The sequence below is a fragment of the Melopsittacus undulatus genome, chromosome 10 (genome assembly GCF_012275295.1).
Source record: "Melopsittacus undulatus isolate bMelUnd1 chromosome 10, bMelUnd1.mat.Z, whole genome shotgun sequence".
NCBI classification, from domain to species: Eukaryota; Metazoa; Chordata; class Aves; order Psittaciformes; family Psittaculidae; genus Melopsittacus; species Melopsittacus undulatus.
The window spans coordinates 1,747,504-1,762,692 of record NC_047536.1 but is presented as its reverse complement, the minus strand read 5'-3'; the positions used below and the strand labels follow the sequence as shown (position 1 = coordinate 1,762,692).

General features: G+C 41.9%; 1 protein-coding gene across 3 annotated transcripts in view; it reads right to left on the bottom strand.

The window, feature by feature from the left end:
- TENM2 (teneurin transmembrane protein 2) overlaps positions 1 to 15,189 on the bottom strand; it is a 509,002-nt gene that overhangs the window by 38,831 nt on the left and 454,982 nt on the right. For all 3 annotated transcript variants that reach the window (XM_034066670.1, XM_034066671.1, XM_034066672.1), the window contains 2 exons: positions 13,683 to 13,829; positions 3,415 to 3,625 (listed from right to left, as the gene is read on the bottom strand). In XM_034066670.1, coding sequence (XP_033922561.1) covers positions 3,415 to 3,625; positions 13,683 to 13,829 — 358 coding nt within the window. The remainder of the gene's footprint in view (positions 1 to 3,414; positions 3,626 to 13,682; positions 13,830 to 15,189) is intronic.

The following is a 15,189-nucleotide window of genomic DNA, read 5'->3' as shown; positions in this document are numbered from 1 at the left end:
AATCACTGCTGCCCACCTGCTTGCCTCCTCAGCCTCTGAGCACTGGAAACAGCAAGTCCCACTGCTCCCTGCTGCACTGCTCTCTGGCATGGACAGTCTGTTCCTGTCCCTCTCCATGTCCCAGCCCCTTTCCCTTCCACATTCCCTGTACCCTGAGAGAAGCAGATTGGTAAGTGGGGAAAGCTGCATGGTCAAAGGGAGATGGAAAATACACCCTTGTAGATGTCTTCCTTTTCTATATGGGAAACATTAAAAAGGGAGAAAACAGTCTGGGGAAACAGGGAGAGAGTTAAATCCTGCTGTAACCCATAATCTATGGGATCAAAAATGAGGCAGAAAAGCCCTATTTCTGAACTGACTGTGCTGTAGGGACACCTAAAGCTTTGCAGGCTCCATGCACACCAACAGGCATAGCACCCTGACACCCAGCATCCCGATACCCAGCATCCTGATACCCAACCTGAGCTTCAGGACACGGGGATCAAACTGAACTGCTTGCCTGAAACCTGGCAAAATGCAGTTGAATTCTGGGCTGGCTGTAAGCAGATGGCATCAGAGCACATCTATTTGCACTAGTAATATCAGGGATCGTTTTCAGGTCTTTTCTATTACCTCTGAGATGTTCAAGGTACTTGATGTAAATTTCTAACGGTATTAACTGCCTATTTAACCCACTACTTCCTTCCATTTTTATTCCAAACAAGGTATAATATGTTCTTCAATATTACATAAAAGAAACTAGTTAATGAAAATTAACCATTTCTGTTACTTTGGTTTCAGAACATTCAACCATTACCTGACCCTGCACATCAAATTCTAGTTTGTGAAATCAACATTTAATAACAGAATATGGAATTCAATAGAAGCTGCCCAAGATGGCATTATTGATCTTGCTTGAGTTATTTTGTGTTACAAACATACAGAAACAGTTGTAGGAAGATAGTCACTTGAGCTCCTATAGGGGAACAGTACAGAAAGCAGATTAAGGAAGAAATCATCATATGGTAGAAGAAAACTAATAATGTTCATGACTTAATTTCTTCTCCCTTCAGTTCTAATACTTCAGGAAATAACTTGAATAAGAACATTGTGGCTTAATACATTTCATTCTAAAACACCAACATATGGGACACAATAGATATGAAAATGTGTACCTAAAATCTGGATTTATAAGAAGTCCTATGTTGACTGATAGTCACAGAGAGGGCAACTTTCATTTTGCAATCTTTCAAAAATCTTTAAAATTGACAAAATAGGGGATTTTTACAATCAGTGCATTTTGTTATTGCAGAGTAGGAAATAACTTTCTTTTTGTTATGCTAGTGTGCAAGTACTGGGAAAAAACCATAACCACTATTTTGTCCCGGTTTGAATGAGCTAAGAAAAGAGAGAAGGCATTATCTGTCCTGTTAGCGATTCCTGAGCCTGTGGCAGCTTCAACAAACATGAAACTTGGAGTCTAACCCTGCGGCACTTTTACAAAGTCAAAAACCTTAGTTTTAAAACCTTCCGTTTGACACTTTGTATTAGATTTGCCTAAAATTGGTACCAAAAATAACAGCTGAGCTGTAGATTTCTCAAAAGCACCTTCACGACTTAGAGGTTAAGGCCAATTTAAAAATGTCATTAATATGCCATTTGCAAAGATGTGTTAAAACACTCGACACACTTCAGATGAATAAAACAGAACTAAAACTCCTGCCACCAGGAGCCCTAGAAAAGATACTTAACATAAAGCTAAAATTTAGAATGAGACTTTTTCAAAGAGCCTCAGGATTGAAGTCCCAAGCTCCCACTTAGTCTAGGGCTCTAATTCTTACTGTTTAGAAGACTCCAACCTCTATCTATACCTATGCAGCTTGATTATTTCTAATACAGTTTCTAGTAATTCTTGGGTGGCACAAGGATGTCCACATGTCACGATACTGCTCTAGAAATCTGGAATGGTAATCACCTGCTTTTGTACAATACTTCAAGACATAGGAATGAAGTATTGGATCATGTTAGTAACACAAGTAAACATTGCAGATGATAATGCAATACAGATACAGGGAACACTCTCATTTTCATTCTGGGTGGCTTAATGAGGCAGTGGCTCAAGCACTCATTACATACAGTATGGCACAGGAAACTGCCTGCTCCTCTTCACTCCAGGAAACTTTGCTGATCATAACACATAGAGAGTGGTAGGCACCAAGCAGCCTATGGACTAGATGCCTTGTATGCTGTAGCCTGGATTCCTTTTTGAAGCATTGCTCAGCTCATGAATGAGTAAGCTTCACTCTTGCCTTTTGTTTCTTATGCAACACTGCAAAAAACTGCAACAATTCCCCCATCTTATTTTTACAGAGCTGATAAGAAAAATAAATCACAAAAAATTAGATGAAACCAGAAGAATTTAACAATTTTCTATTATTTTGCCGAACTCCATGTGTGCATGCATAGAGTATTTCATAGAATAAACTCTGTATTACATAAAGTAGGATCCAACAGGGATTTTCTGATAGAATATGGAAATCATTTGAACATACAATGGGGACCTGCCAGAAATGTTATGATCCTCATTTTACAGACAAATATTTAGTGGCTTGCTCTGCCTCACCCAGTGAGCCTATAATGAAATCCTGACTATAAAAAGAGTTTCCTGTAATGAAGTCCAATCTTTTGGGCACTATCTCAAATGAAGTTATTTCTCCAGTTTTAACCTTGGCAATATGAACATAATTAACATATTCATCAACTTCTTAGCATCTTTCCATGGAGATATATTTAAATAATATTGATAAATAGGAACGTCCCTTTTCTTGAAGCATACAAATGGCATCGAATATCAATTAATGATGTGCTGGCTTTTACAGTCATTATAAATATACAATTAATAATAAGAACAAACAGGAAAAGAAAACAAAGAATAAAATGAAAACCTAGTGAGATGCATTGATGATGCAAGTAAAACAGATTTATATATGGAATACATAATCAAATCCTAAGTCAATGTATCTTTAAAATAATTTGAAATGTTATTCCATTATTGAAACTCGTGTTAAGGGCAGTAAATAAAATGCAATCTCCTTCTAACTAGAAACTAGTTTGCATTTTCCCTTGTTCTAGATTGCAGTCTTCATAAAATATAAACCTCAGAAGCTCCTACCTAGTGGAAGGAATCTTCTTCTAGGGGTTTCCAATATGTTAAAATGCCAATACGTTAAAATGCTAATAAAACTCAGTGCTATAAAATAAAGGTCACATCACAAATTGCAAGACCGTGCCCTCAGTGGGAATAATGTGTCAGATGAAAACACATGAAGCATCTGAAAGCAGCATCTCATGTTTAAACATGAATAAAGCCTCTAGGAGAAATTTTCCCAAACAATGCAACTGCACAGACATAGCATCATATTTTATAGCTGCTACCTGCTGTTGAAGGGGTTTTCTCCTGGGATGATGTGAGTGCTGTCCTTCCCCACTAAAAGCTTGATTCGATCGTAGAATGACTTCACAGCTGGGGAACCAGAATGGCTCTGTTGTATGATGTCAAGGGGATCACGTGAACCACGGCACAGCAGGCTATTCTGACAAGTGGACTGGAGGCAGCAGTCTGGGTCCAGGCAGTCCACCAAGCCATCTGAAAGGTAAGAGTCATCTGGAGTCAGCCAGCTGCACAGTGCTGTCAAGCAGTAACATCTAATGGACATCTTAAGGAACTGGAAAAACCTTAATGCTTACTCTCCGTAACATCCCTATGCCATAAAACTGGTGACTGAACCAACAAGGCTGGACCTGTCCCAAGGACAGTGGTTAAACACCATTACTGCTGCAACTAACTCAAACCAGTGTTAGGTGAGAATTAATCCCAAAGAAATCTCTTAAGGGTTGAATTTGGGCAAAAAAGAATAGTGGCAGGAGTTCAGGGTTTTTGGGGTTATTTTTGTATTTGTTTGGTTGTGTTTGTTGGGGTTTTTTAAACCTTTCCAACTGTTTTACAAAGGTTTTAGATTTCTGTGCTGGGCTTTAAGATGCTTGAGAATTATGTTGTTTAACTTCATTTGTTCAGTCTGGGGAGATGAGGGAAGGAGACAGGAGCGAGAGTGTAAGTTATCATTACCTAAGTACGATACAAACTGTATTGTACCCATTTTGGCAATAGAGAAGTGCTGCTGGAACTCCCACCTCCCACAGATACCTGATTCAGAACCTGTTTGCATGCTTTAGTAAGAAAGGATCACTCACAGAGCTGGTGAGTTCAGTCATCACATTACTTGTTAGGTTGTCCATCAAGAACATGTCTTAGGAAGTATTTTTAAGAAAAATTAGAATTTAAATACCAGAAATGAAAATGGAATCCTCAATGGGGAGACTGATCTGTACACTGAGATAACTCACAACTGACTAGTTTTAGTGCATACCGTAACCACTTCTAGCATCATACTTTCCACTGGTATTATTGTTTAACTGAAATACGTTCTCTCAATGGAGTTCTACTGTAATTTAGAGATTAATATCCATTTACTTTAAAATATTACCCTCTAATAATTCAGAAACATTTATTCATCTACTCTGGCAAAAATCAAGCATCCAATCTGCAATCTGCTTAGGTCTGTAAACTTCCAGACTCCCCAAGACATATTAATCTGATTTTTGAGTACAAATACGGCCTGGGCACCTACTGAATACCATGCACAAGGGAGAACATTCCATTAGGTTAGCTGACAATATTACTCCAGAGTACAATCATGATTCATGTATTCTAAAGCTTTTCAAATGCACAACAGACCAGCATTACCCTACACAGTGGTAACTGGGAAAACAACAGCAAAAGAAAAACCCAGACCTATAAAAAGGTTTCTTATTTTAGAATCAGCCTGGTATTTCCAATGGCCTGTGTGTGCCTGAAATGACTGTTTCTGAGTTAAAAACAAAATTGCCAAGGTTTCCTGACAATGTTTCATTCAGCCCTCTAAGGACATTTAAGTTAGACAAACTACCTTGTTGCAAGAGCTATACCTTGCTGGAAGGTCAGTGCCTGTTCACATTAAGAGCTGCATTCATCTTGAAATCCTTCCCAATGTGGTGGTAAGAATTTTCACTCTTGCTACAGTCCCTTTCCCACCCACTTTATATAATTATTCTAAGGGCATCATTAGCTTCAGATTATAACTCCAGGCAGTTTTCCTGTTAAGCTCTGAGAACTTGCTCTGCATCCTGCTTTCTGTTTGTGACACCTCTACAGCCATGAACTTTAAGCTGAGCACCGTTCAGTCTGCTCAGTTGTCATTCATTGACCACCAGTCAAGAGAATCCTACCAACACATTAGAAATAACAGAAGCAAAACACAGCATATAAATTACTGCCTTTGATAAATTTACATTTACCTGTTCAAGATGCACCATATTTTTGCTATACCTGTTATTAGAGGTGAGCATATGTTATGTCTGTAATGACCTCATCAGGCAGCAGATTATGGGATGCTGCAACCGAGCACTTCTCATGGCACCATGAACTTTCAATTGGCATATCAATCTCTCAGCGTCCTGTCAGTCATGCGAATCACATCTTGATGCTCACAAGCCCCTTTGGATATAGTCTGACATTGCAATCTTCAGTAAATTACCCTGTCACTGCCAATCTCACCGTTATCTCACAAACAATCAAGCAGGCAATCAAACCGCTCTGAATTGCCAGTTCAGGACCTGGGAGGCTAGAAACATCTCCATTCAATACCAGGGAGAAACCTGTGTATGATTCCTTTCATGTAGGAAGGTTTTTATGCAGTATGTGCATTCAGACTTGCACACTTTCAGATGCTCACAAGAATAGTTAGAAAAGACAGGCATATACCTTAACATAAGTACACACCATTCACTTGTTGGAAACGTTATTACATGTGGCTATTTTCTCCTGTACTAATTTATTCTCAGATGGCAGGATTCAGCGTTAGGATATTTTTACCTTATGCCAACTAACTGATCCAGCTTGTTGCAACAACAGACCCGATCTATGGATCTGTTCAGCATAGGCAGCCAGAACCTGGGCACTGCTGTTAAGTGTCACAGGCTTACACACCGCTACTCTATTTGCATTCAGAGTTGCACTGCTGCTATTACTTACTTTGTGGCTCCAAAAGCTCTGACTCTATGTATGAAAGAGTATTGATTGCTGTCAGAATGTATTTGTTTCTAGGTCATCTTTGCCTAATTTGCTATCCAGAGGCATTATCCCAGAATGGCTGAGGTTGACAGGAACCTCTGGGGCTGCTGTGGTCCAACCATCCTGCTCAAGCCAGGCTACCAGAAGCTGACTGATGAAAACTATGCCTGGACAGCTTTTGAGTATCCCAAGGATGGAGACTCCACACCCCTCTGGGCACCCTGCTCCAGTGCTCAGTACTCCTAAGGATAAAGAACTGTTTCTCAGCATATATTCGTGCCTGGCATTGTTCCTCCCCAGGTACAGGGTTTTGCATTTCATGAGATCCCTAACAACTCATTTCTCCAGCTGTATTGTACCATTACATATGAAGCAAATTCTTACAGAATCATTTAGTTGCATTAGACTCAGTTGATTAAAACCAGGACTAGAAAAAAAAAAATACAACCCTACCTTCTGTAAGAGAAAACTGCCATAAGCATGAGTTTTAATTAGAATTCAGTACTTTGTTTTTTAATACATACTTCAGAGCTCGTCATCTTCCAGATCTCCTTAGGTACACTGAATTATTTATCTGGCTAATTCAATGACAAAACCCTCACCATTAGCCTCACTGAGATATTGGTCCTTTTCATAGCATACTCATCCAAGTTCTAAGTGGCCAGTTAGCAGCTTTCTAGAATTCTCTATACTAAAGGAAAGAGACTGTAGAAGGAATTAAGGTGATGCTCAACCTCCTTCAACAATCTGAAGCCAGGAGAAGTCCTGACTTGGCTTTAACTGAGAAGGCACTTTTGATCTGATTTGAACTGGCAGCACAGGATTAGCTCTCCACTGCTGCTCGTGGTTTCCTGAATTCCCAAACCCTTTCAAGCACAAAGCAAGTGCCATGGTATTCCTCTTGAAGACATCACTTCTGGTGGGTGCACACATTGCATGTCTGTCTGAGAACTGAACAAGCATTTTGGCAGACTTACTTTACAGCAAGAAGGAGATTTTCAACTATTACATGTATGTAGAATAATGCACTCGTCTATGCCATGTTTCACAAGGGCCTTAAACTGTGTCCCTCCTGAACATCATTACAATGCCTAAAACTCTGAGCAGAAACAGAGATGTATTTTTTTGCTAATGTATTTAGAAACTCTCATCATCAGTTGTCTTTCACCACTGAACAGATCTCTTGTCACATTCAGGGGACTGGATTCCAGGATTCACAGAGTCATGGAATAGTCTGGGTTGAAAGGGACCTTACAGAACATCCAGTTCCAGCCCCCCTTGTTTCCAGGGCAAAGCTTCTGAGCCCCTGCTCAGCAGAGGGCATCCTTACACTTCCCCAGCCTCAGGAGCTGGGGACTTCACACTGTAATTCCTGGAAATGTGTCTTTTTCCAGTAAACATTTCAGAGTGATGATTAAAATGGGGGGGGGGGGGGGGGGGGGGGGGGGGGGGGGAAGAGCAGCTATTACAAACCCTGAGGGCAAAAGGGCCTTTGATCACTCGAAGGGCAAATTAGTTAATTTATCACGATCCAGTTTTAATTATGTGTAGTATTAATATACCCAAGGTGAAAGAATTGAGATGCTCTATCAGATTATCCAAACAGTAGGTTTCTCTGTGCCAACACAGAAAGGTTTTCCTAGAGCTCTAGAGCTGCACGCAGAACTGCTCCCACAGACAGGCTATTCCACAGCCCAAGGTATCTTATTACCAGGAAGTTAGATCTAATATTTAACCTGAATCTTCACTTTTGTGGTCTGATCTAATTGTTCCTCAATTAGCCAGACTGGGAAGCCTCTCTGTGAACTGTCAGGATATCCAAATTGTATCACTGTCTCTTAGCACAGCAGAGTATTTCTGGAACCATTAAACCTAAATCAAAACTGCCTTTCAGGAAAAGTCGGATTGTAAATCCAAAACTGTGGTTAAATAAGATAAACCTGGCTTATGTGGAACCTGGGTGTGCCTCTGAATGCCCCCAAAATCCCCCAGTGAGGTTTTAGAATCATAGCATAGTTAGGGTTGGAAAGGACCTTAGGATGATCCAGTTCCAACCCCCCTGCCATGGGCACACCTCACACTAAACCATGCCATGCAAGGCTTCGTCCAACCTGGCCTTGAGCACTGCCAGGGATGGAGCATTCACAACCTCCCTGGGCAACCCATTCCAGTTTTAAAGTACCCTGGCATATGACATTGGTAAGCAACAGCCTCATTTCCCTTGCCCACTCAGGATCACTGTGCTGCCCTGAGCTCTGGCAGTTGGGAAATGCCTTATCCCTAAGAGCAGCAGCTGGAAATGACTACTGCTGGTGCAGCTCCAGCTACACACTGAGAGTGGTGGTCCACAGCTTGTGAATACCAATACAGCTGATGTTGGACAGAGCCTTAGCGACATGGTCCAGGGTGAGGCATCCCTGCTCACGGCAGTGGGGTTGGAAACGGATGATCTTAAGGTCCTTTCCAACCCAAACCATTCCACAATTCTATGCTCCAACCTCAAAGCACATATGGCTTAGAGCAGAGCTGACCTAGAGTGCTCCACGATGAAAACAATCATGACAAACTCTTTGTTCAGTCCTAGTGCACCCACAGACACTTACTCAGTGATGTGGGGGCTTTTTAAACCATGGATTTGCAGTCACTGAATTTCCTGCTTTCAGCTCTCCATGGGGTTATAAGAGTATGTTATTGTAGTAACATATCCCGGGAGAGACAGTGTAAGGATAAGCTGGCTAATGTGTGTAAAGGCGATTAGAGGCTGACATGAGTTTTAGCAAAATCACAGACAAGCACACTCATTAGCTCTTGTCAAACTTACATAATGTCTAGTTTTGATACAGATTTTCTACTCAAGCCTACACAACTCACTCTGGCCTCCATCCACAATACATTCCAAGTACTCATTACATTTAATGTTCTAAAACTGACTATTATACAGGCTCTGGGAAGGTGTTTTCTGTGCCAAGGGCATTCTGGGTATTTATATTGAGAACTTCATAAACTCTTTTGTCTGTGCTGAATTAGAGACCCCTGCTGAGGCAATGCTTGTTGAGGCAAGCTAAATTACATGATTTGCCTTTGTGCTGTGAAATACTTGTATTATCTTAAATGTCACAAGCCTGATGCAGTATCAAGCCACAGGATTTGTAATTTCCTAAGAGCAATTTTTCCCTAACTGTTTATTGCAGAAGGACACTTCTCTGTTCTTCCTATTTTCTTTCTGTCGAATCTCAGAGATGAGTTTTCCAAGACAACTCAAATAAACAGCCTTTCAATCAGCCAAGTGCACTGTCCTGACGGTGAGCTTCTCTACAAATGTGTTTTCCTTCTGAATGAAGGAAATTCAGACTGGAGCAGAGAGCTGCTTTCCCTCATTCATTATCTTTAATGTATTGTGCCAAACGGAATTACTGCCAACTGTACTCCTTGGTGGGGTTACACCTATATAGTAACAAACTGCAGGGCAGAATTTCCTTCAGAGATAGGCACAGCTCACTTTGGAAAGCCAAGTGGAAATAAAATGTGTTTTGAAAAGCATGTCCCACTTTGCATAACAAACAAGGAATTTCCCATTCCATTTAGTTTAGCATTCTATACTGCCATGGGTTGCTTCTTTTTCTTCACCACCCAATTTTAGTCCAGATAATTACATTTGGAGGAGAAATGGGATCTGTGGCATGATATAAGCATTTTTCTTTTTACCCTGCCTGTACCTGTCCTCTCCACCCTGATCAACTCTGAAACAAACCCATTTAACAAAACCTGGGTTAGTTTCTGATCATCTTTCTCTGAGATTACCTAATTTTGACTGTCTTGCTAATAAAGATTATAAACATGAGTAATTCTGAATGGATACAAAAGGTGGGAGAAAGGGGAAAGAAGGAAAAGAAAAGCCTAGAAGGAGCAACCCCAGAGGGCAATATGGGCTCCTGCCAGGGCTGCCTGGGAAGACAGAGTTGTTAAGTAGCTGTCCCAAATCATTCCACTAAGTTTGGAATGTATATAAATATTGGTTTCCTTATGAATATATCAAAAGAAATATGACTAAAAAAGCAATGTCCCTTCTCCCATTCCTCAAAATATCATTTCTAATCCCTTAATTTCCTAAAATAAATCCACAATGATTTACATGGGTTATACATGTCTACTGGGGGGATTATACATTGTAATCACAATTACAGGTCTTAAAATAAAGCTATTTCTAATCCCTCCAAAAGATGCTTAATAACTATTAGATTACTGAGGGACTGGTTAAGGGAAGGATTAGATTTAGAAGTGGCCACAGTGAGTAAATTGTGTAAATCAAACGTGGTTTGGAAAACAGAAGAATTTTCCAATTTCAAAAGATTTTAAAGTGAGTCAGTGCCACAACTCCCTTACTTTTCAGTTCAGCTTCCTCCTTAAAGATACATAAATAGATAACCAGATGGATAAATAAGGGACTTTAAAGCTTTTTCAGCAAAGTAGCCTACACATGATAGTTACCTGAATAGGTTCATAATGAAGGCCCAGTTAAGCCCATCTCTACATTTGACATGGGATGGCAAGGACAAATAACAAGTGAATTTCCAAGTGCTACTTTGGATCATGCACAGCTCTACTTGAACAGCCCTAAGAGGAGAGAACAGCTTTGGACACTCTTCTCTGGAAACCCATTTTATTTATCTGAGTAATACACATTGACATCCCATTTCAAATGAAGATTTGTATGTCTCAGCAAGACAGGGACACATCTGCCTCTGCTAGGAATAAGCCAACTAAAGGGCATTAATCTAAAATGGAAGAAAAATATTAAGTATTGTTTTTCATTTTTCTCTTTCTGAACTATGGTATGGAGCTCGCATTGTGGCAGATAATGAGACAAAACAGGACAAATGGGAATCCCTTTGGAGTCAGTGGCAATGCTCTTCTTGACATCCATGAAATGAAGACTTGGCCCAAGGCCTTTGAATCTGATTGTGAGATACAATTGCAGTAAGAATGGCTCAACAGTGAAAATGCTCAAAAATATGTTAAATCTGTTGCTGCATGGGGAAGAACGGAAGGCAGTAAATGATCCCAGTGACTTGCTGAGGCAACTTACTTTAACAACATGAATAGGGGACAGAAAGAAAGGAAGTTCAACTGTCCAGATAAGGACTTCACTTAGGCACCAGGATGTGCCCCTGGTCAGACACGTAGTGAACCAGATGCATAAAGACTAGTAAGGCAAAGGCAGAACTGCACTCTAAGATACCAAGTATTAAGTGATTAATGTTATACCCAGTTTTGAGTTTTAATGTCACTCTTATGACTGATGGTTTGCCAACCAGATGGGAATGACAAAGACTCTGTCCTTATGGCACATATTGGAAAGAACCCTCATGCCATTTCAAAGAACTCAGAGATTCAAAATACAGTAAAGCAAACTGAGACAGCAAAAATCACCAAGGCATGAGAGAGACAGCAGAGTTCTGCAGTGCCACACAGCCTGCACCACCTCAGCTGTGCATTCAACACGGCATGACTGAGGTAAAGCATTTGTTCATGTTTTCAGGTACATACAAGTGTATGTAAAACAGCATACACATCTCCTGCTCTCCCCTGCAGAAGAACTACAGAAACCTAATGAGGATGAGACTGTTGGAGAGTGGTAATGATCATCAGGTTGAACTCCTGAGCTAAGGGTCAGAAAAAAGGATTCATTTCTGCCTTTATCATAAAATCCCCATGTGAAACGTGTGGGTCAAATGGATTTTTGAGGTTGTTTGGACCTTGGAACAGGCACAGACTTTCAAACCATCAATGCTCCGACATGGAGCAATGAGCAGCAACTACTCCAGCCTCTGGAAAAACATGACTTCAACCTGCAAGCATTGAGAACGACCCAAGTGTTCTCCCCTTCCATCCTTCTAGCCTTCAGCTAGACCAGTCTTCTTTGAGGTGCAACTAGGGCAAACCAGAAACCATTCGCCTTCCACATTAATGCTGATTAACATTATACATCTGCTGTAGGCATATTTATTCTATGTATTCTTTGATTTTGACAGACTTTTAGAATTCTGCAATTTTACATTGGGATGAACAGCTGAATGCTCCCACTGGTCATTTTTTCCCGTTTGCCTGTTTCACAAGCGCAGAATATGATCTTGGATAGGTAAATAAAAGTCTTATTCAAGTACTTCTAATAATGTTTTCCATACTCATTCTTTAACGAAAATCTGATGACATATCCATTTTCAAATTTGCCTCCATAATCTTCAAAGCCTGTCAAACCTGAGCAGCTCACCTTCTAGTTTCTTACACTGCGTATTAACACAAGTTTAGTGGGTTCTGTTGTACAGTTAAAAGCCAACTCATGTAATCTGGCAGTTAGATTCTGGTCTTAATTCAGTCACAGAGATAAAGCAAGTTCCAGTTTTCTGAAACTGAATCAGCTCTAGAACTTTTCAAGTATTTCTGTAGCAGTGACCACATGTGAAACCAAGGAACTAACAGGAGTTACAGCTAGCAGATGATATTCAGATGTGGTTAATATCATGCGATCAAACCCAAAGATACCTGTTCCTCAGTTTGGGACTTATGAACAACTTCCACAACCCTAAAATCCTCTATGGAATTGAAGCACTAATCTTACTGACAATTTTATTCTTGAAGCAGCCATTCAAATAAGCCAAATATTTCCTTGCAGTTTTAGGAAATACCATAGAACATACCCCATGGAAAGCTTTGCAAACTAAGACACACTAATGCTGCTTTTGACCGTAAACAGAGCCTTACCTCATGCAACTGCTCAGTGCACCTCACTCAGCCCTTCAAAGTCTGGCACACGAACATGACAGCAAGTACAGCCACATACACAGGTTGTGTATGTGAGAGCATGACCCTGGCCTCCAGCACAGAGCAGGAAAAGCACTGCTAAATGTCCTGGCCAGCCAGCCACGATGCCTGTGCACACCGCAGCTGCCTTGCCATTCACCTGTGCCCACAGCCCAAAGGAACAGCTCTGTCCTGGGCCATGCTCTGTGGCCAGGCTCAGTGGGACAGGGTGGGACTGTGGGATGGGGTGGGACTGTGCCTGCCTATGCGCTCCTGACCCGTGCTGTGGGTCACCACATCCCTGCGGATCACCACATCCCTGCAGGTCACCATGTCCCTTGCAGGTCACCATGTCCCTGTATGAGGCCACAGCTCACTTGGTCTCATTTGTGTCAACAGAAATTTAACCACAACAAGTTTCACCTCAACATGAGGGACACCTTCTTTGCATTGAGGGTGTCAGAGCTCTGGCACAGGCTGCCCAGGGGGGTTGTGGAGTCTCCCTCTATGGAGACATCCCAAACCCACCTGGGCACATTCCTATGTGCCCTGCTCTGGTTGACCTGCCCTGGCAGGGGCTGCACTGGGTGATCTCCAGAGGGCCCTTCAGCCCTGGTGATGGTGTGTACAGCACTTGACAGCAACCACAGCCCATGTCCTGAAAGGAACGGCTCGCGAGGGAAGCAGTGGAAGGTGCTGCAGTGTGGGGACCGGGTCGCAGGGCTGTGCTCACCTCCCTCATTGTCCTTGCTGTCCGTGCAGGCTGTCTCCATCGCCACGTTGCAGCCGGGCCCCCTCCATCCGGGCTGGCAGACACACTGCCAGCTGTTCTGGCCCAGTGTGCACCTCCCGTTGCCGTTGCACAGGTCGGGGCACCCATCTGATTGAAGAAATGGAGAAGGTGAGGACAAGGACCTGGTGCATGCTGCCGCTCAGACCGGTCACAACATCACTGTGCACACAAAAGTAGTTCTGTTGGTGGGACAAGGGCTCTCCTGGTTCACAGCCATAGAGTACCTCAGAGCAATGGTGGTTTGACTCAAGCCGGAAGGCAGGAGCACTCCTACCATCAGACATAATGTGTACCTTGGGGACCCAGTAAAGGTTAAGACCTTGAGTTGGTAGAAATTACAGTCTGCTGACAGAAGGTCACAGCCTCTTATTTTTCCCAATGTACGTGTGTGGATGCACATACATGAGGGAGGATATCTTCTTCAACAAGCCTGTCAGTGTTCAGAGTGCCTTTTATATTGTGCATTGCATAACTCCCCAGAGCGTCTCTAAACACAGTTTAAATAAACAGCTATAACAGTATTTTTAGCAGCCATTTAAAAAGACCTACTTATTTTACACTAAGTGTACTCACGACAACATTCCATGCTTTCCAAAAGTCACGTTAGAAGAGAGATCCCACAAAAGGTGCCTGTTTTGAATGGACTATGGATATCACATGATATTGTATAGCATGAGCTGGATTAGAATCAAAAATATTCATTAACTAAGGTGCTTCTATGTTCTACCAGAGTGTCCATAGGTAACAGAATACTTTGACTGCTTTTTCCTGAAACTAAGTCTCTTACTGAATATTCATTACAAAAAAGGGTTAAGAAAACCAGTTTCCAGCCTCGGTATATACAATCAAATGCATCAACACCCAATCCACACAAGCATGTATGTCTGTGGAGGCGATAGGAGGTTTAAGAGTCCTGCAGCAGACCTCATCACACCTTTTCACGTTGCCTTACTGACAATAGATGCTGAGTCCCAGTCATTCTCTTGTTTGGGTTGGCAGTAGATAATCCTGCCATCTCTACCAGCACCAGAGGACATGGAATAATGGATCTCACTGCTGATGGGTTTGGGCAGAACATTGATTTCCAAACAGTTCAGAGAGTTTCATGCTCTCATCTCCCCCTCCACCAGCAGTGGGGAGTCACTGTTGGCATCAAGGTCTGCAGGGACCTGCTGCAGCCCTCTCAAGTCTCACTGACCGGCTGGGTTAGTCCTTTGCCACCATAATCCCAAGGTGTGACTATTAAGCACTCCACTTCCCCAGGCATTTTAAGAGTACCAAAGAGCTAATGGGCACCTCACCAGAGTGTGGCTACTCCTTGCAGCAGCTGTGAAGGAGGAAATACCCTGAAAGCAAATACATCTGTTTTGTTTGAGCAGCACCACTTCAGATGTGCATCACTGGAGAAAGACTAAGACAATAATGCCTTTGTGCCCCTTTGCCTCCG